This window comes from Oenanthe melanoleuca, chromosome 1, assembly GCF_029582105.1.
Source record: "Oenanthe melanoleuca isolate GR-GAL-2019-014 chromosome 1, OMel1.0, whole genome shotgun sequence".
NCBI lineage: Eukaryota > Metazoa > Chordata > Aves > Passeriformes > Muscicapidae > Oenanthe > Oenanthe melanoleuca.
In genome coordinates, this window is record NC_079333.1 from 1,225,072 (window position 1) to 1,246,392 (window position 21,321).

General features: G+C 50.6%; 1 protein-coding gene across 5 annotated transcripts in view; it reads right to left on the minus strand.

The window, feature by feature from the left end:
• The window catches only part of TIAM1 (TIAM Rac1 associated GEF 1), a 147,001-nt gene that overhangs the window by 42,222 nt on the left and 83,458 nt on the right, over nt 1-21,321 (minus strand). For all 5 annotated transcript variants that reach the window (XM_056497159.1, XM_056497143.1, XM_056497176.1 and 2 more), the window contains 5 exons: nt 11,074-11,521; nt 8,821-8,993; nt 5,293-5,517; nt 3,827-4,012; nt 945-1,091 (listed from right to left, as the gene is read on the minus strand). In XM_056497159.1, coding sequence (XP_056353134.1) covers nt 945-1,091; nt 3,827-4,012; nt 5,293-5,517; nt 8,821-8,993; nt 11,074-11,521 — 1,179 coding nt within the window. The remainder of the gene's footprint in view (nt 1-944; nt 1,092-3,826; nt 4,013-5,292; nt 5,518-8,820; nt 8,994-11,073; nt 11,522-21,321) is intronic.

Sequence of the window (21,321 nt, forward strand, 5' to 3'; positions counted from 1 at the left end):
ACAAAAGGAGGAGCTCAGGGGGCAAAAAAACAGGTTTGAAAAAACAGCATGGGCAGGATCCCAGTTCAGGACAAGAGTAAATACAAAGCAATGGGGATGCTGCAGCATCTGAACAAGGAATTGGGGATGTGCTCATGGAGCTGCATTCCAGCCAAGCCCTGGGCTTTTGCTCTGCCTCTAAATATCAGGCAAACTTTTAGTGTCTCACTCCAAACAAGCTGAACGATTCCACAGCATTCATCCTCTGCTGAACAAAACAAACACCCACTGCTGCTTCAACAGACAGCACTAGAAATCACAGGGCACAGAACAACGTGTGTCCCCAGCATTTCTCCCCACAAGAAGTGAGAGAAGAAAAAGGCAGAGCCTACATTTCCTGCAATTAGATGAGGTATAGCTCTCAAAAAGTGAAAGCTGTAATTAGGGATGTTTGGAAAGAATAACAGGGAAGCACCTTCCTACCACACTGGAACACGTTTTCTAGAGAAAGATCTGGGCAATGACTGGGTGGAAACAGTACAACTTCTGTTTTTTCGTAAATCTGAAGCAAAACAGGGAGTGTCCTGGTTAAATGCAAAGCTTCTTGTCACTTCAGGAAGTTTTCACCAAAGTCAGCTGCATTTAAAGCATTGTACAAACTCATAATTTTAAATTAAAAATAACCAAACAAGTCTGGATTGTTTTAGGGCTTTTTCTCTTCAAAGCTGTATCCTGTTTTACACTGCTGTTTTGTTGCTGCAGAAGAAGTAGAAATGCAACAACAGAATTCAGCTAAAGAAAGGGCAAATTCCAAACCTTTGCTAGGAGCTGCTGTGCACTGATGTGCAGCTGCAGTCCCTGATTTTTGAAGGGGATGAGGAATGCAATGACTCTGTGACAGTGACTCTATGAGTCTAACACACCAACCCTGCAAATACCACCACCCCAAACTTCCAGCTGCTTACCTGGTTAATGCTGGGCCTGCCTTGCTTCTTCTTGGAGGTGGTGTCCAGCCCCCAGAGAGAAGAGAACCTGCTCCTCCGCTTGCTGGCAGACCTGGACATGGCCTGGGTCCTTCTCCTCACTCCTGACTCCCCCGTGCGAGCTGCCACCTGTCAGTGCCACATGGCTTCAGCCCCAGAGCTGCAGCAGCCCCAGAGCTGCAGCAGCCCCACCAAACTGGGGCTCTGGGGGGGAAATGGCAAATCCTGTGGCAACAAAGGGCTCTCACTGCTGGGACATGGGGATGCTGCCAGGCTGCTGCCTCCTCACTGCAAATTAACACTTCTCCCAACATCAAATATTGAAATGGACAATACACACCATCATTTTCTGGCATTTAATGTGAGATATTTTAAAGCAGCCTAATCATCATAGAGCAAAACCTTGGCACCAGCAAAGGGTTTGGGTTTTTTCTTTTATTTTTCTTTTCCTAGCAAGGTTTCAAAGCTGGACATGTGAAATCTGAGATTTCCAAAGTTATCTGTAGCTTCCCAAACACTCAGTCTTCCTCTTTGTCCTTTGCTGTGGAAACACTCTGGGCATGCTGGTGCTGACTCAGAAGTGCAGCAAGGCCAGATAAAGGCTTGCAGGGAGCTCATGGCATTTAAACCTGCACTTCCTTCAAGATAAGTGGCATGTGAAGGACTGAGCAAGGCACAGGAAAAGTGAGCTGAAATGACCCTTCCCATCAAGAGACTTTGCCTTTAGTGAGCCCAGCTATCAGAGAAAGCTCTGGAGGAGATCCCTGGGACATTACTTAGAGCTGAAATGTTCAGGCTCAGTGTCAAAGCAGATTTCCCACATGGAGGTGGCCTGAGGAGAGGAGCTCCTCTCCTGCCAAAAGGGGAGTGGTAGGGAACGGCAGGTATGAACAGGAGGCAAGGCACAGCCAGACACACAGACAGACAGACAGACACAGCCTGCTGACTGCACCTCCTGAACACCTCAGTGCTGCACTGCCACAGCAGAATGGCACTGCCACACGTTTGGCAGTGCCAGAGGGAACACCCACACCCCCGAGTGATGTCCCAGCTGCAGAGCTGAGGAACTGGCTGGCTAATGCAGCACAGCCAAAATTACAGCTGGGATGGACAGAGGGCTGGCTGCTGCAGCCAGGGAACTGTGTGAGGAATGGGGGCTCTCCCTGAGAAACATGGGGAAATCAAGGAAAAGGAGAACTTGACCACCACAGCAACATCTCCATATCCACAGCCTGGACTGTGAGAGGTTCCATTGTTGCACCTGGGACAATTATGCAGAACCACCTGGGATAACTTAGCACATCCTTGGATGAATGTGCTGAGGAACATCTTCAGGAGACTTGGGTCATGGAATCACAGAATGATTTGGGATGGAGGAGACCTTAAAGCCCATCCCACCCCCAGCCATGGGCAGGGACACCTTCCACTATCCCAGGTTCCTCCAAGCCCTGTCCAGCCTGGCCTTGGACACTTCCAGAGATCCAGGGGCAGCCACAGCTGCTCTGGGTAAATTCCCTTCCTGAAACCTGAGCTAGGGCTCCTAACATGAGGCTGCATTTCCCCACGTTCCTGGGGGCAAAGGAGGACACGAGAGTTTGCTGAGAGGAGAAGAAAACACGTGTCTCTTCCAACACAACATTTTCAAAACATATTTTTTCCCTTGGCTCTCCAGAGACACCATCATGAAGAGGCAGACTGTTTTTCAGGCTAACACTCAGTGCTTTGCTTGATGCAAAAAAAAAAAAAAAAAAGCATAAATGCAAATTACAGCCCGCCACTTAAAAAATATAACAAATCCATCAGCAATTAGCAGGATGATGACGCTAATCTTTTCATATAGGAAAGAATAAAAACGCCCCTGACTGAATTACAGCTCTGCATTCAATTGAAGGGTACAGCTGACATCTACAAGACAACAGTGGAGCTCAGCTATTTCTCTGAACCTCCAGGAGTCCGAGCTGAAAGTACAAGAACTTGACTGAAATTCATTAAAACCCCACCACTTGGCAAAACATCTCCCTCTCATCTTTTAAGGGCTGGGTTGCTACAGTAGTTGAACTTAAACAACCATTATTTGCCACACCATAGGTAGCAGAGAAGAACATTTCTCCTCCCTTGTGAAGCAGCAGGTGTTGATGACCAGAGATCAGATATTGGAATAACCGGTTTCACTGATCTGAGACTACTGAAGAAAGATATGACTGAGGTCTCAGCCAGCACATGGTGAGGCCTCAGAACTGACTTCACAGGACATGAGGATCAAGCCCAAGTTGCTGGACACTTGGGATGGCCCTGCTCTCGTAACAGGAAATCTGTTCATGGTGGAAATTCAAAAGGACACCTACAGGACAAAGTTGGCTCTTTTTTCCCCGCAGCCGTGGCAGCAAGCACCTGCTCCTTGAGCCCAGCCCTGTGGGAGCAGGATGTCCTGCAGGCCAGGAGGGCTCAGCCCGTGCCCTGCCCTGCCCAGCCCACGCCCAGCCCATTCCCAGCCCTGCCCAGCCCATGCCCAGCCCATTCCCAGCCCAGCCCAGCCCAAGCCCAGCCCGTGGCCGCTCACCAGCGCATGGAAGGAGGACACAGAGAAGATGCCCAGGCGGCCCATGGCCAGCCCAGCCCATGCCCTGCCCAGCCCAGCCCATGCCCTGCCCAGCCCACGCCCAGCCCATTCCCAGCCCTGCCCAGCCCACGCCCAGCCCATTCCCAGCCCAGCCCAGCCCATGGCCAGCCCAGCCCACGCCCAGCCCATTCCCAGCCCAGCCCAGCCCAGCCCAGCCCATTCCCAGCCCTGCCCATACCCAGCCCAGCCCAGCCCAGCCCATTCCCAGCCCTGCCCATACCCAGCCCAGCCCGTGGCCGCTCACCAGCGCGTGGAAGGAGGACACGGAGAAGATGCCCAGGCGGCCCATGGCCACCTTGGTGGGGCGGCTGGCGAAGGCCAGCAGCCGCTTGGGGTTGGGCAGCTCCCCGCCCTGCAGGCTGGCCAGGTAGCAGCGGTACCGGAACAGGTCCATCTGGAACTGCTCCAGGTTCTGCTCCCACACGAAGATCTGCGCCGCCCCAGAGGCACACGGGGGAGAGAAGGGCAGGAGAGGCTGTAAGTGCCTTGGGAAAATGCCCAGTAACACCCTCTGCACCAGTGCTGATCTCACCCGACAAACCCTGATTCCTGATTCCCACACTCCCCTGCCCTCCCAATCCCTCAAAGGATGCAAATAGTAAAAGAGTTTTCATTAGATGGAAAACGACTTTTTCTACATTCATGGCAGAAGTCTCCTCCTGGGACAACTGCTTCTTTGATACAATGCTAATTAACAGGATTAAAATTTCATTTTTAATTTTCTTTGTATTTCCAGGATTCTGTGCTCAGCAGTCCCTCAGGAAGCTTCTTTCATGCATCAAGAGCATCTGAGGAACAAGAAAAGCAAACCCCACCAAACTCTAGGCACAGGGCATCCCAAATCAGCAGCCACAGCAGCAGCTTTGCTGTGAGCAACAACAGAGCTTGAAAAAGTGCCATACACTGGGGATAATTAATCTGATCAGTGGAAGAGTGCTGTAATCAGCCTATGGAAGGACTTATTTAAATATTCAAATAGCTTATAGGAAACAGTTTCAAAGCATCCAGACAAACTCAGTTACATAAAGAGAGAGACCGCTCTGCCCTCTCACTGTGACTGACAGCTTTGAGTGGAGCTCTTCAGCATCTCCCTCCCCTTTCTCCCCTATTTCCCCTTCTCACGGGCTTCCAGTGGGTACAAATCTCTTTAGCTCAGCCCAGCTTCCCATGCTTTGTGTTACAGGCACACTTGGCAGCCGTGCTACGAGAGCTCCAAATGAGGGAAGCAGGAGCCATATGTTAAGTTTCCCAAAATAAGGTGCTGCTGCAGCAGTGAGAGACATCTGCTCGAGGCTCTCTGCTTCTGAAAGCCTGACACATTGTCCACTTGGAGGCAGGAGGGGCGGCTCAGGGAGAGCCAGGGATGCAGCCACAAGGTCAAGGCAGGCCCTTGTGACAAGCAGGCATGGCTTCCTCAGCCCAGCTGCCAGCAGAAGCAGCAGCCTCTGGCACACTAAACGCAGCAGCAGCAGCAGCAGTGTTTTGTTGGTGTGTGAACAGCTGTTCCTCAAGGCAGCCTCCAGCCATGGCCTGGCAGCCCTCTCAGTCACCCTCCTGCTATCCAAATCTCGTGGAGGCCAGCAGAAGACAGCCCATGCTGCACCCAGTGGTGCAGCCAAGGCAGCCAGCACAGCTCTCCTGCTCCCACCTGCTCCAGGGAGCTCCCATCAGCCTCAAAGGCCTTGAACACTAACATGAGCAAGAGCTCACCTGATCCAGTATGGTCTTCTTCTTCTTGGAGTCTGTGACAGAGGAGAGCTGCATTTCTCCCATTTTCTTCATCTTCTCGTCCATGTCGATCTTCTGCTCCAGCTTTTTGATCTCGGTTCTGAGCAGCTTGACCGTGTCCTCCTTGTGGTGCTGCCGCGCCACGGCGGTGGCGCAGGCCGAGTGGATGGCCGTGATCCAGTTCTCCAGCTCCGTCTGGCTGCACGTCTGCACACGGGCAAAGGGGGGACAAGTCAGGATGCTCTCTGAAACTGATTGCAGATTAACAAATGCAATTCCAAGGAGTTTCTTTTCCCTTTGATCTCAAGATTCAAAGCCTTAAATCCACTTACTCCTGTCGAAGTAATAACCCTCCCACCATCCCCAAGCAGGCCATTTTTAACTTGGCACCAGGCACTCAGCACGTGGAATTACACCTCTATCTGTGCTCTGCAGCTGTGGGTGCTTCCCAGCAAGGCTGCAGGAATTACTTCCCTGGCTCAGTGCAGTGCTGCCATCATTTCCAGCTTGGCATTTAACGAGATTTCTAAACTCCAGTTCCTTAAGGCAGGGAATGCACCACTGCTGTGCTCTTTTCTGGCATGCAGCAGTTAATAATACATTAATGGCATAAAACATGATCTTGATAAGTGTGAGTGGATTCATTATGGTGCACAGACAAACAAGCTTTCTGTTTCTGAAGGTCCCAAAGCACTCTGAAGACACCCTTGTTACCATTAAAGGCAGGCTCATCCTCAGTTTCACAGCTCTGGCACTGTACCTTCCCAAGCATGGATATGGCACTTTGGGAAAAGGGAACATTTCTCCCTACTGGAAGTGTCCAAGGCCAGGCTGCACAGGCCTTGGAGAAACCTGGACTAGTGGAAGGTGTCCCTGCCCATGGCAGGGTGTGAAACTGGATAATTTTTAATGTCCCTTCCAGCCCAAACCAGGCCATGAGACAGCAGGCTGGAGCATGGGACATCAGTCTTTTTTCTGGAAGAGAACTATTTTGATTAGAGGCTTTTGACACACAAAGAAGAATCTTTCCAGATCTTCAAAATAAAAGTCAATCTTCTTAGACCTTTAACTAAACCCCATTCCTTTTTACAGTAGGTCATAAAACAAACTTTCTAGCCAGATCAGGGTTGCAGAGGACTTTCTGTGAGTGTCAGCCTGTGGCAATAATCACACTGGTATTTGCCTCCTGGCTGGAAAAGTAGCAAGGTGCCAAACCACCTTGTTCTAATTAAACTTCCTGATGATGCCTAATCTATTAATAGACAGCCCAGCATGACTTCTCCATTTGCTGGAGAAGAAGAGGAAGGTCATCCTCACTGAGGTCACAACCAAGGATGAAGTTAAGGAGAGCTTCTCAGAGAAGCCCAGCTGGGCTTCAGACTGATACTCCCCAAACTTTTGTGGGACTGAAGCAAGTGTCCCAGGAAGCCCTAAGCAGAAGCAGGATCTACTCCAGGACTGACCTCCTCCTTCCCAACGCCCTTGCCTTCAGCTGGCACTGTACACAGGACATGGCTGACACTGCTCAGGCTCTCTGCCCTCTAGCAAGCTCTCACTCCACTGCTGGAGACACTGTGAGTCCCCATGCTGAGGAATGTCTGCTGGAAATCCAGGAGTTATTTGCCAGAATGGGAGACACTTTGCCCACAGTCAGGTGGTGAAACCTCATCCCCAGCAGAGAAGAGATCAGCACTGGACTTACAATGACATGGTGTGTTTGTTAATTCCTAACAAAATCCTAACAGCTTTTGTTATCTCATTAAATTTCAAAGTATTATCTGTACACCATTAGATTTTTTATTTTTTTTTTTTTTTTTGGTCTCCTGGGCAGAAGGAGGGAGAAAAGGGTCTGGAGTGGATTTTAGGAGCTGAAGACCCCCTGGCAGATGAGCAACAATGGGAATCACTGCCCCTCTCAGGGAAAGGACCACCCAAACAAGCTGTAAACACCTGACACATGAATGTGGTGTCACAAGTGGCTGTGAGCTGCTGGCACACACATGTGCCATGTGCCAGGGCTGGGTTTGTGTGGGCACAGCCAGAGCTGCCTGGGAGGAAAGGATGGGACAGTTGGGATTGTTCAGCCTGGAAAAGGAAGGAATTCTGCCCTGTGAGGATGGAAAAGCCCTGGCACAGGGTGCCCAGAGCAGCTGTGGCTGCCCCTGGGTCCCTGGCATGTCCAAGGCCAGGCTGGACAGGGCTTGCAGCACCCTGGGACAGTGGAAGGTGTCCCTGCTCATGGCAGGGGGTGGAACAAGATGATCTTTAAGGTCCCCTCCAACCCAGGCCATTCTGTGGCTCTGTGACTCCCTCTCACAGGGAGGAGGGTCTCCAGGGTGCCAAAATACACATCCCCTTCCCAGGGAAGATGTGAAGAGAGAGGGGAAGGGCAGTACTACAGAACGAGCTGAGGAAAAATCCCATTGAGGTGACAGAGAAGCCAGTCCACAAAAAAAAAAAAAAAAAAAAAAAAAAAGATGGGTTTTTTCAGTATGTAGTCAGACACTCAGCCCCTCCAAGAATCAGAAGGGCTTTTTTGTTTTGCACCCATTTGAGAATCCTGCCCTTTGCAAGGACAGCTGCAAGGACCTACAACACACTGTAATTTTTTTTTTCCTCTGGAATACAGGGGAGTGATGATGTGGGCACACATCCTACCCAAGAGTAGCTTCTGGTATAAGAAGGCAAGAAACTCCATTGTCATTGGAAAGAGAAATACAGAGATTCCTCCAGTGAGGCAAACTGAATCAAAAGTGGAGGAAATGGACCCACCTCAGCACGTGCTGCCAACTGCAAATAACAGAATGTCACACCCTGCTTAGTGCCAGCGTGACATAAGAGAGGGGATGACAACCTAAAAATCACTCAGGGAAGCAGTGGTTACCAAATTACAGAAATCTTTTCAAGTCAAACACATCAACTAATGTATGGCCTTTGATGTAAGTCCTGGGATTTTATTTTTAATATACCAAGTGAAATTGAGACATTTCTATTTCCTGATGAAAGAACCAAAGCCTGCACTTCCAGTCTCCTCTTGGGCAGCAGCAAGATGTGTGAACAAGGGGCAGCTGGATTCTGCAGCCCCTCTGGGAAAGCACCTGCAGATCCAGACATCCCCTTGCACTTCCAGCAAGGCCCTTGCACTTCAAGGCCCTCCTTTGACACAGGTCTCTTACAAGACCCAGAGAGTGGCACAGCACATTTAATGCCCAGCTGGATGTCCTGTGTGGTGACTGCTTGGTCTGTGTGTTCTAAGCATGCTGCCCAACCAGTTTTCACAGTGATGCAAGAGCATTTCTTCATCCTTTGCTCCAGCCATCTACACAAAGAGGGTGCAGCCAGCTATTAAACAGCAGATTTGACACTGATCTTGTCCAGATCATGTCCTTCCTCCAGTGCTGCCAAAGGAAAACCCCAAACCTACTGGAGTCAGCAGGGTTTTCCACTGATCCCAACCTGAGCTAGGATGGCCTCCTTGCTAGGACACAGAAAAAAACTGAAACAACCAACCTGGAAGAGGAAGGCATCCCCAAGGGAGTTGCTGAGGCAGAAGACAAAGTCCTTCTTGGGGTGCTCAGGCACGGCCTGCACGATGCTGTTCTCCACCCAGACTGCGTGCTTGGGGATGCTGTTGTGGTCAATGCCAGACCTGCCATCAGTCTCGTAGAAGAACAAGGTGCAGCCTGCAGGAGACAACAAGCACACATCCAAATGCTCTGCTGGTCTCCGTGCCAAGCAGGCACACCTGGAGCTGCAGGGCACACTGAGCCCTGGCCCAGGGCTGTTTTGTTAACCCTGAGTTTTGTTCCCCCTGTGAATGCCAAAATAGAAAGTCACAGGCAGCAAAATACATTCCCAGATGAGAAACATCACAAGAAATCACAAATTTGGGGTCATGGCAGGGAAGATGCAGGTGTGAGATCCTGGTCCCCTGAGGGTGACAACCAGCTGTGAGCCAGCCCTGGGAGCAGACAGGCCCCCGGGCATGGCCCAGCCTCAGCCTCTGCAGCTGCTGCTACAGTCCCTGCAAGGCAAAGCTCAAGCCACTTAATTACTGGATGCACACAGTAACTGGAATTAAAATGGGCTAGGATGAGCTGCGATTGCTGAAAGACCAATGGACAAAAAAACTTAGCTGGGGACAGCAAACAACCTGCTCGGTGTTACAAAATAATCTTTACAATCCTCCCAGGAAAGGAAAACAAAGCATAGAGCAAGGGTGCAATTTGGGAGATGCCAAAAAGAAAAGGGTCTCCTCCTCTCACACCTTCCCACACTATCTCCAGTTGTTTACAGGCTGGCACATAGTTGCTGTGTCACTGGAAAGGGATGCTCTGGTACCCAGCCTCTCAGAAAACAATCTGCAGCCAAACAATGGCAGCCATGCACTTCAAAGCCTCAGTTAAACACTGCCAGTATCCAGGCACAGCAATCCAAGGAGTTAACACTCCACTTGAGCCAAGGCACTTCAAAACAACATCACTCCCCTGCTCATCCTTCCCCTTTCTTCTCCCAGATGGCCCTTTGTTTGCCAGCTCCTCACAGCAAGACCTTCCTGCCCCCTCCCAGGAGATCAGGGCTGCCCCTCACCTCCCCATTCCCCAGCTCTCCAGCCAGCCCAAGGAAGAGCTGCCTCCAAACTTTGCTGTTGGTTTTAAAATAGCGCTGCAAATTAAAAATAAACAAGCGCTGTAGGAAGAGCTCTGTGTGGGGAGGACAGCGTTTGACCACTGAATCTTTTGGGTGACCCCACCTAGAGCAGGAGACACGCTCTGCTGGCTCCAGCCACAGCAGAGGACAGGGAGGGCAGCCCCAAAACTGTGCCCTCCCATCTCCCTGCTGGTGAAGCAATGAAGATGAGTTTATGAGCACGTGCCAAGCAGCAATGCAGCAACCCAGGGAGAGGAGGGTCAGTGGCCCAGGCAGCAAGGAGGGAGCAGAACAGCTGGGTGCCCAGGGCTGCCCACCATGGGGTGGGTGACACAGCCAGAGCCACGTGTCAGCCCTGATGACCAACCACAGCTTCCTGTCCACCCCACAAACGTGTTGCAACCATGAGTAATTATACTCATGGAGCATCTCTTGGGCAAGGAGAGGGACAGGAGGGATGCAGAGAGCGGCAGAGCCCCTGTGTGAATGGCATCACTGTCAGCACCAGTCTGCCACTATGGTGTGCCTGCAGTGGCACACAGGTATTCATTCATTCAGCTGCCAGCAAGCCATTGACACGCTTCTCCAAGGAACACCCAGTGCCCAGGGTGGTGCCAGCAGGGCTCCAAGCAAGGTAGGAACCCCACTGCTGTGCCTTGGACTACACACATGCCATCACCGAGCACGTCAGCAACCACCACACAAAACCTCTGGGAAACAGCAGGGCCACTTCCCCACACTTCACGTGAAGGTCATGGCAGCTTCTGCTACCAGTCCAGGTCTCTGGTTTGGCCACCCCACAGGACACACCGTGGGCACCCACTTGAGTACATTCCTGCCCGCTTTCCCAGTACCTTTCATGGACACCCAGTGTGCTCACCTGGGTACACCCCTGCCCCTGTCAGGGACACACAGTGTGCCCATCTGGACACATCCCTGCTCCTGTCAGGGACACACAGTGTGCCCATCTGGACACATCCCTGCCCACATTCCCAGTACCTGTCATGGACACCCAGTGTGCCCACCTGGGTACACCCCTGCCCGCTTTCCCAGTACCTGTCATGGACACCCAGTGTGCCCACCTGGGTACACCCCTGCCCGCTTTCCCAGTACCTTTCAGGGACACCCAGTAGTGCTTCCACTTCCTGCGCGTGGCCGACTCCACCTTCTTGTTCTTCTTGTGCACCAGGAAGTTTTTGACGGCCAGGGCTCCGGCCTTGCGCACGGTGCCCTGCGCGGCGCTCAGCAGGATGTCGGACTGCCCGGGGGAGCTGAGGGTGCCGCTGCTCTGCTCGTCGCTCAGCGCCGAGCCCGCCTCCTCCAGGTGCTCGCTGTTGGCCGTGCTCATCTCCAGCTCGCGGCGGAAGTTCTCGTAGACGCCCTGGCGCAGCCCGTCGCCGGCCGAGCTGCTGCCGCTGTCGCTGCCCACGAAGGCGCGGCCGGCGGGCGGCGAGTAGCTGGCCGTGGTGGCGTTGGAGCGCCGCGACAGCAGCTCCGTGTCCGTGGCCGCGCCCTCGATGCCGCTGTCCGTGAACTCGCTGCCCTCGCCCGCGTTGACGTCCTGTGGGGAGAGACACGCGGCGTGAGGGGAGAGCTCGCCGAGGCCTGGGCGCCCAGGGGCGCCGCGTTCTTCGCACCTCCATTTTTTCTAGCGATGGAAACTCCTCGATGGAAACCCCTCGTCTCCTCTTCTCCTTCCTGGAGGAAAAGGTGGGGCTGTCCTGAGTGAAGAGCTCTCCACCTTGGAGAGAAGGGTGAAGCTGTCCCATGCATGTCCCCACAGCTGCACTTTCAGCATTTAACACCCCACAGCTCCAGGGCTGTACTTTCCCAGCTGCTGCTGTGGGTCCCCACTTTGCCTTTGGGGCAAAGATTCCTTCCTTCTGGAGACAAACAACTGGAGGAAAAGCTGAGGTGGAGGCAGAGCTTCCAGCACAGCTTAGTAAAGACCGGTCACAACACACCGCTCCAGGTGGTGCCTCCACGGCCTTGGCAGTTTGGAATATAAGATGCAGCATCATCTGTTTACATTAAGCCAAGTTAACAGTGCTAAAGGTTTTGCAGAAGGAGAACATATGGTAGCAAAAACTGGCAGTGTCTAGAAAAGCAGCGCCCAACCTACGCGTTTTGAGGAGAAAACATTGATATTGTGCATTCACACCTACAGCTGAAGATACATTTCAGACACCCCAAGGCCAACCTTTGAAAATTATGTAACCAAAAGGGTTCTTATTTTCTTTCCTCCTGACAGGTAATTGTTGTTGAGATTGTTTCTGTTCTCATCATCACAAACTGTAATGATGTGCCATGTGATATTCCCCACCAAAGGCTACAGACCCTTCCTGCTCCCCAAGAACTTGCAGTGCAAGGATCAGAGAGACAAGAATACAGCCAGTTTGAGCAAGACAGGAGAAAACCACTGAATTGGGGTTTTGAAGGCTGTGACTCAGGCTGCCCCCTGCTACAAGGCTAATCCCCCCCACGGGGATACCCACCACCACCTCGGTATCTACAGGCATCTGGGGCAGATCTTGGAGGATAAATGAAGGCCAAACTCTGTAAATGGAAACAAACATTTTAGGTACTTGAGTGAAGAGGATGCAAAGTAGCGAGAAATATGCCAAAACCAACAGGAATTTCAACCTCTAGCTCTCCTGCAAGAGCAGCTAGCTCTTGATTCACAAGTTTAAAAGGAAAAAAAAAAAGATGAGTTTCTGAGAAGAGGTAGCAGAATGGAGTATTTATTTTGAGAGAAAACAAGCTTCCAGATGTTGGTTCAAGCACCAGTTTTCTTTGTATCCAAGAGCAGCTCTGTGGAAACAAAGAAACTCTCCATCAGCTCAGTGTGAAATCGTCCCCCTGTGGAGCAAGGGCTGGACGGGAGAGCTTAGGGGCAGGGGAAGGGCTGACTAACTTTCAAGGCATTAATTCGGGATGGATGGGGCTGTTCTCTATAAACACCAATTCCCAAGGGACGCTTGGGGTCCAGCTGGAAGAATAAGCACTTCCTTCCCCGCTCAGTGAGCACAGTTCTGCTGGTCCATCTGGTTATTCAATGCAGCACACAGTGACAGACAGGCTGCCCTGGCCAGGCCAACGCTGCTCCTCCACGTGTGAAGGAGCTGAGCAGGCTTTCCTGGAAGTACAGCCCTGTCCCCACCCAGAGCAGCTCTCACAGCCACACGTGGACCCTGCTGTTCCAGTACACTTGTTTTTGGGAAGCCAATCACCTCCTCATTCCGTGCAAAGGAGGAAGATCTGGCGAGGGGAAGCGGCGCTGCTCAGAGACCCGTGTTTACAAAACTCTGCCACAAGCGAGGTTTGCACTGGATGGTGCAGCCTCCTCCTCTGCCAGCCCTGCCTCGTGTGCCAGGCTGCTCTGTGCTCATGCCCAGGGCACTGCCCCCCTGCCAACACAGCCACAGACACCTGCAAGCGGGGCTGAACCGAGCCCCTGCCAGCACCCGGATCGTCATTCCCATGGAATCACTGCCCCCCTTCATCCCTAACTTCACACTGACACACAATAGGCTTAGACTGGGCATTGGGAAGGAATTGTTCCTTGGGAGGGTGGGAAAAGCCCTGGCACAGAGAAGCTGTGGCTGCCCCTGGATCCCTGGCAGGGTCCAAGGCCGTGTCTGGAGCAACCTGGGACAGCAGAAGGTGTCCCTGCCCATGGCAGGGGTGGAATGGGATGAGCTTTAAGGTCCCTTCCACCCAAAGAAATCTGTGATTTCATTATTCTATGCTCTTCAAAAAGTACACAGTTCTAAAATCTTAGCCAATGTAACTTTTAGGAAGCTTATCTCATGCTCTAGTTAAAATGAGTTGATTTAAGAAAACAAAGAGCTATTAACAGACCACCAGCCTGAGGGAGATAGGATTGGGATATTGTTTTAACTGCCTCAGCTACCCTGTCAATAAATGGGGCTTATACTCTGTAACTAACACACAAGCATATCAGTTTATAATATATATATATATATATATATATATATATATAAGAAAATCTCAAGGATGGAGAACTCAGAGTAAATATATTTGTTATACTTGTTCATAAGGTTAAACTGTAGCACATTTTCCAAAGATCTCTACATTCTTTACCACAATGCAAGTCATAGACTGGTCTAGTCAAAAGATCTTTTCAGTGTGAAGCTGCACCCTGCTCCTCCCTCTGCTCCCTGCACTCCCTCTTCCTCCTAAACACCCCTTATCAAAGGCTTGTGGGCAGCCCATTCAAGGCCTTTGGCAGGAGGAGGGTCTGAGCAGACAAAGGTTGGAGCAGTTCAAGCCCAGAGCTGCCAGGATGGCTCTGCTCCTGAGATGTGAAATGCAGCACTGAGGGAGCCTGGGATGCCCCAAGCCTGGCCCGAGAGGAGACCAGTGCTGGGGCCAGGAGGGCTCAGGGCATCCACTGCACAGCTCTGCTCTGAGCTCCCACCACAGCAGGCTTTGGGGAACACAGGGGTTTCACTGCCTAAGGAGGATCACTGTGGGAACAGGAGAAAGGCACGTGGAGACCACGGGCTGAGCAAGGGAGCTAAACAGGCTCTGGGACTGGGCTGGGATGGGGAGATGTGGGAAGCAGCAGCAGAGCTTCCACTGGGATCTGGGAAGGGCTGCAGGAACAGCACCATTCCTTACACTCACTGGGATCTGGGATCCCTGGCACTGCTGAAGGGCTGCAGGAACAGCACCATTCCTTACCCTGGCAGTGCCACCATGTCCCTGGAGGTGCCCAGGGGTTATGAAAGGAGGCTCAGACAGTCCTGCAGGGAAAGAGGAGGGAGAGGTGGAATGCCCAGTGCCACAGAGATCTGCCATGGAATGAGGACACAGAGGGGCTGAATGGTGCCATTGTCACCAACAAGGCCACGTGCCAGGGCAGCCCTAGGATGATCCCAATGCAATGAAGTGGAATGAGTTAGCACAGCCCCATCAAGTCCAGAGAGCAATTTACCTGCTGGACCAACTGGGTAAAGTGCTACTGGAAGCATTAGCAACCCACTTAAATATAGGGTTTTTTCTCCCCATGAACACTGGGTTTCAGGCAAAACAAGCAAAACAAGGCAGTGGGGAATAAAACTGTAATGCAAAAGCTGCATCAGGCTCATGTACCTGCTGCTGTAGCTTTTGCATATGCTCACGTGGTACTCATATCTCTACATCTGCTGCAGCCACATCTGTCAAATAATTTTGGCTAATTTAAAATATAAACAGAAAAAAACCCATTTCCTTTAGGAAAAACGTCTACATTCAGCTAGCAAAAATCAGGGGAGGAGTTTTGGGACAGGGTCCACGTGTCCCCATGTTGAACATACCTGGTACTGGCCTCTGCTGGAAGAAACCACAGCATGGGGCAAGCCTTGCCCAACTCTGGCTCATGACTGGGCACACTCAGAGTGCCTGCAAGAGCTGCACTCCCCACACTTCCCACCACCAGCCCTGCCCCAGACACTGTGACAGCCCATGGTGAATCACTTTCTCCTGCCCCACCGATAGCACTGATTCATGGGCACTTGGGGGCTGGTTGAGTAGGAAAAATCTTACTTCCATAAATATAAACAGTTCCTCATGGTTAAAACTTCTTTCTAAATGAACCTTTGAATCAGAAGTAGAGCTGAGTGGGGGTTTTCCTTGGAAGGGGCTCCCTTCAAGCCAATGCATATCCTCTGTTCCCTGTCCTGTTGAGCAACAGAGCAATCAGATGCTCACACTCAGCAAGAGTGATTGCACACAACCTGTCTGGCTGCTCCTGAGGCAAGCACCACAGAATACATTTCAAATGGGTGAGCAGCCTGATGGTTTGCATGCTTTTATCTGATTGGTGTCCCTTTGAAGCTCCTATGTGGAAAAAGATTGGCCTGATAAGTGTTTTTCCTTTCTTTTCAGTACTGACTCTGCCACCATTTGATGGCCAAGGTATGGCTTGCTGCAAATCCAAACTGAATCCTTTCTCCACAGTCACATCGAGAAGCAAAGACAAATCATAAACTGCAACTGAAACCTGAGTGGGAGAAATGGTTTGATTCCTACTTCTGTGCACTCACTGCACTGGGGCAGCAGCTCTAGAGATGACTGAAAGAGTCAAAATGTTTTAAAAATTAAATTTAGAAAAAAACAAAATAAACAAACCCTTGCATGTGTCATTAAAGCCACTCAGGGTAGTTTAAGCAAGTTTGAGTCATGGCTCTCTGAAATCAAATTTGCCCCGACAACAAGGGACTAGCCCAGACCTCCAGATACTTCTGGCAAAAATCTCCAGTCTTATTATGAAAGGATGAATCACAGTCACAGGTGTCTGGGCAATAATCCCTGGGAAGGTCTCAGGGCACGGATTTCAGTGGATCTGGACCCAGGATTCCTTTGTGAGCTCATCGTGGTGACTGCTTGCAGTGTAATTTGGCTCCCTGGAAGGACAGATGAGGTACCTGGCTTTCTTACCTTAGATGCTCTAAAGACAAATCATGGACACACAGGGACTCCTGCAGCAGTGAGGGAAGTACAGCCCTGGAGCTGTGAGACACAAAATGCTGAAAATGAAATGGTCCCCACCAGCGCCTTCCTGGCTCTAGCACTGACTTTGAGGGGTGCTAAAGTCCATAATTCCATGAAGGAGAATCCAGCCCCAATCCTCTTGCAGTGTGGTCCCTGCCTGCAGCCCCCAACACCTGCACAGATCCAGGGTGAGTTCCCACTTTCCATCCCCTCAGCTCTTGGGTGCTCTTGGGTGTTCAGTGCCTCTGTTCCCAAAGGATACACTGAGGAACCCCCAAATTTACCCTGCTTCCATCCCAGTGGACCACCCAGCTGAAGGAAGTTTCTAGACAAGCTGAGTTAACCATAAACTAATAAAAGCAGCTGAACTGTGCTCAAGTTAAACCAAGGGCAACGTGCCATCAAAATCCTCCCAGTTAAATTAAAATACAGGGTTGGGTTACTTTTTGTTTGCTGAAGCCAAGAAGAGGCAATTCTTCCTGAGAAATGCAATAGAGAGGGAGGAAATGGGGGACAGCTGCTAGAACAGCAGCTTGAAATCCAAACACATCATCTGGGAAGAGTTCACCTGAACAAGCACCCAACTGAAGGAAGCAGGGAGATGCTTGTCATCAGGGATGATAAGCAGGCACAGCATCACACCCTGAAGCTCTGCAAAGGAACATTTCAATGGAGCACTTCACTGGAAAGGAGCACTCCTGCAAATTGCATCCATGTAAGTAAGCACAGCCCAGCACACAAGCAGCTGGGGCAACCTGTCTGTGATTCTTGAGTGCAAAATACTTGGAACTAAAGCCATGCAGTGTGTATAGCTTTACAGAGCTTTTAACAACATTGCCAATGTTGTTATATGCACTTCAGATGTATAAATGACAAAGTCCTACTGTTTAAAAAAACATGCCTGAGTGGAGCTAGATCAAATATCAGGACTGGTGATTTGCTTTCACTTGGCCTCCGGCCGAGAGCCAAGGAAGAAAAACAAATTAAGACCTTTGAAATAGTATCAAAATATTTGCCAGTGAAGACCAAAACACCAATTTTCACATGCTCCTTTCCCTGACAATACTGGGGCAGAGCTGTGTGCTCTGAAGGGAGTGACTATTTGCTTTAAACTATCCTGACTAGGAAATACCTGATCTAATCTCCTCCATCTGGGTGACAGGGCAGGAAAGACCTCTGATTCTGGCTCTGAGGCTCTCTATTCCAGCCTTTCTCACCGAATCCACTTCCAGTCAGCCAGCCTATAAACAGCTCATTTGCTCCAGACATTCAAGGGGTCTGGTCATTCTGAGAGCCAGTCAGGACCCAAGATGTGGATTCCCAAGCAGTTTGCCCTGGTGCAAGCCTGGCCTGACACAAAAACGAGTGGTTTCTGTTTCCCCCAGCCCCTTCCCACCCCTTCCCTGCCCTGTGGCTGGGGCTGAAGGCAGAGGTATTTGGGGATGATTTGCCTGGAGGCTCAGCAGGTGACAGCTGACCACTGCTCCCCACTGGGATCCAGCCTCAGGAGCCAGCTGAGCCAAGTGTCCCATTCCCAGCTTTTGGGGACTGGGAACGTGGCTCAGGCTACATCTGAGACTCTGGGAACAGCCTGTGTCTGAAAGGGACTGGGTGAACAGGGTTGGAAACAGTGCAGCTGCCAACCAGTACCCCCCTGCTTTTAGCTCCTCACTAACCTGTGTGCCAGTAATTATCACTGAATATTGTCAACTCTGTCTTTATTTCCTTCCCTGATTCCACCTGGAGTCAAAGAGCTCAGATGAAAGGTCTGTGTCCATCTGATTAGAAACCACACCTAAGCTGGAAATAGCCACGTTTTCCAGAACTCCTTCAGAGGAGCAGAGCTTCAGCTGCTGAAGATGCTCTCCTGGAAAAGCCATGGCTGAGGAGGGCTGAAAGAGCAGGCTGGAAGGCCACAAGTGCTCTGCAGAGAGTGAACAGGATGCACTGGAAGCCAGAAACAGAAAATTACTTCAGAGAAGAGAATCCTTGGGGGACGGGTCAACCCGAGGGCCTTGGATGCATTCCTTGCACAGGAAGACTCCAAACTCTAACCTGCTGCCTTTGGGAAAAATGCCCTGAAGGAAAACTCACCCCATAGTCTCTTTCTTTTCCTGAGCAGTTGGTATCTGGGGAACAAGGTACTGGGCTGGATGGTGCTTCCATGGGACTGACCCAGCATAGCCCTTTTCCATTTTGGGGTTATGTCCTTGAAGCCACAAAACAATTTTGTGAAAAAGTTTTACACAGCTTAAAACCAAGTATCAGCTCTCTGGAGTTTAGCCATCCTACAGAACATAATGGAACACTATAACCAGTTACAAAATTCCCTGAGATAGTAAAAAAAAATAATATCAACTGGAAAGAGTGTCTAATTTTAGACTGGTTTCTCTGTACATCCTGATCTAATTCCCACAAAACCCCTTGGTTTCATCTCCTGCATATTCTGCAAAAATTGTTATGTAGGAATTTTTTTTTTTAAGGTTTGAGATCCCAAATTCCTGCAGGCTACCTAGAGAGGCCTAAAAATAGTAATAGGTTTGAAAATTGGACAAAAGGGGATTTAACACGCCAAGGACGTGGCCTGGGGCTGGTGCTGGAGCCAGCACAGCTTCCAAGTGAGTCAGGCAGGAAGTTTGCTCCTCTCCCCCCACTCAGCTCCACAGGGAATATGGAATAAGGAGGTGGCAAGACAGTTTTGGAAGGGGCACAAAGCCACAATCTCAAGGCTTTCATCCCTTAGTTCATACCACGACAGAAGGGTTGGGTTGGGACCTTAAATCCCATCTCATCCCACCCCCTGCCATGGGCAGGGACACCTTCCACTGCCCCAGGTTGCTCCAAGCCCCATCCAACCTGGCCTTGGATATTTCCAAGGATCCAGGGGCAGCCACAGCTTCTCTGGCAAATTCCCTCCTTGAAATGTCAATTAGGGCTCACACCAGCAGGGGAGCATGGGGTACACTGGTCCCTGAACGTCTACCAGGAGAAGGAGGAGGAGGGAATCTCCTGCAGGCAGATGTTTAGCTGCCACAGGACACAACAGGGCTTCTAAACAAAATCTGGATCCCACAAAACAGGCTGCAGGATCCTGGGGATCTCACAACCCACAGCCAGAACAAGCTGTATCCAACCAGTGCTTTCTCCCTTCCAGGAAAAATGGGTGCAAATGTCAGCCAATTAAGCCCTTTCCACCTACACCACATCAGCTCCAAAAGTCAAACACGATCCCAGCAGAGCTCTCCGGGAAGTCTCGCTCGGCAGAGCTGAGCCCTTAATGGCACAATGTTGGGAAAGGCAGAGCTGCTGCGTGGGTGCCCCAGAGCCACCCTGGGAGCACTAATCACTTGTGCATATGGAACAGAATTGTCTCTCCATGGGAAAAAGCTCCCTTCAATTAGTGGAGAGTGACTCCCACCGTTCAATTTAAGGTTTAAATTTGGACAGGGAGAGATTTTCTTCCCTGTTTTTGGTGTGTTGGTGTTTTTCCCTTTAATGTAAACCATGCACTTGCAAAGAACCCATGGATAAGGCATTGGAACAAAGCATGTGCAGCCATGATTCTGGCACCTTCTTTCTGGGATACATTTTTCCAGAAGCATTGGTCAGCACAGCACGGAAAGTACAGCTAGTGACAACCTGCAGTAAATGTAACTTACAGAAATCATGATGCTGCTCATGAATGCAGCTGAGCATTTGGGAACCAAACACCAGGGCACAAGGCCATGGCTGTGGTCTCAGACTCACCCTTCTGGCAGTGACCTCTTAGGAACTAAACCTGTCAAAAGTCACTTATCAGTGATCATCAGGCCCTTCTGGGGCAGCTGAGACTAAAAAACTGGATAGATATCCCAGCTACAGCTTTCCAAAAAGTAAAAAAAAACCCCAAACCACTGGCAAACATAACCCCAAAGTCTTTTGAGGACTGCCAACAGGGATCTGGGCAGAAACTTCACTCCTGGCTAGGAGAATCCATTAGGTGACTCCACGGAGCAGTGACACCTCACTGGCCCGGAGGCCAAGAGGGAAAACTGTGTCCAACACCCCATTAAATGTGGCCCTGGGTCACCTTTGTGCAGTGCCCTCATGGCCATAAGATGTAACAACTATTTTGTGGGGTTGGGATGGGGGAAGCAGTTTAAAAGGCTGGCCAAAACACAAATTTATAGCAGGAAGTGTTCTCCAGCATGAGGACACACATGGCAGGCTCCAGGGTCATCAAGAGTATAAAGACAAAAGTGCTGAAAGACTGGGAGGGAAGAGAGAAACAAAGGTGCCCAAAAGGTGCCCAATGAACCTGGCACAGGCCAGCACAGTGCCAAGGAGCACAGAAAGAGCAGGGCAGTGACACAGCCTGAGCTCCCAGCACACTCCACACCAGCAGTGAAGAGGGGCAAAGTGGGAGATGCTGCTGGCTGGGGACCTGGTGCAGACACACACTGGTCACTTCCCTCACCCCATCCAAAGCCACCTCATCAGGCTCACCAAGGAACTCCTTTCACTTTGTGTGCAAATTTGGACTTCATTTCTGCCTTTTTAAACACATAATGACAGTCATTTCCCTAAGCTTGCTCAGGCTAGGCTGGGGCTGACATGACTTCATTTCTGACAACCATCTTATACTTACAGGACGCTGCTGGGATTAAAGACTTGGGAGGAGGAATTTTGACCTTTGCAAAGCTTTAATTTTGTTGAATTTATCCATGGTAATAATCACTGCTAAGACTCCTTACAGCCATCATCTCCAGTCTCGGGAGATACATCTAGTGAAACCAGCCCCACAAAATAATTTCCCTGGGTATGGCTGAGGCCTCACAAAATACTACTTAAATTCCAGACTTTCACTACATGCCTCAGAGGAAT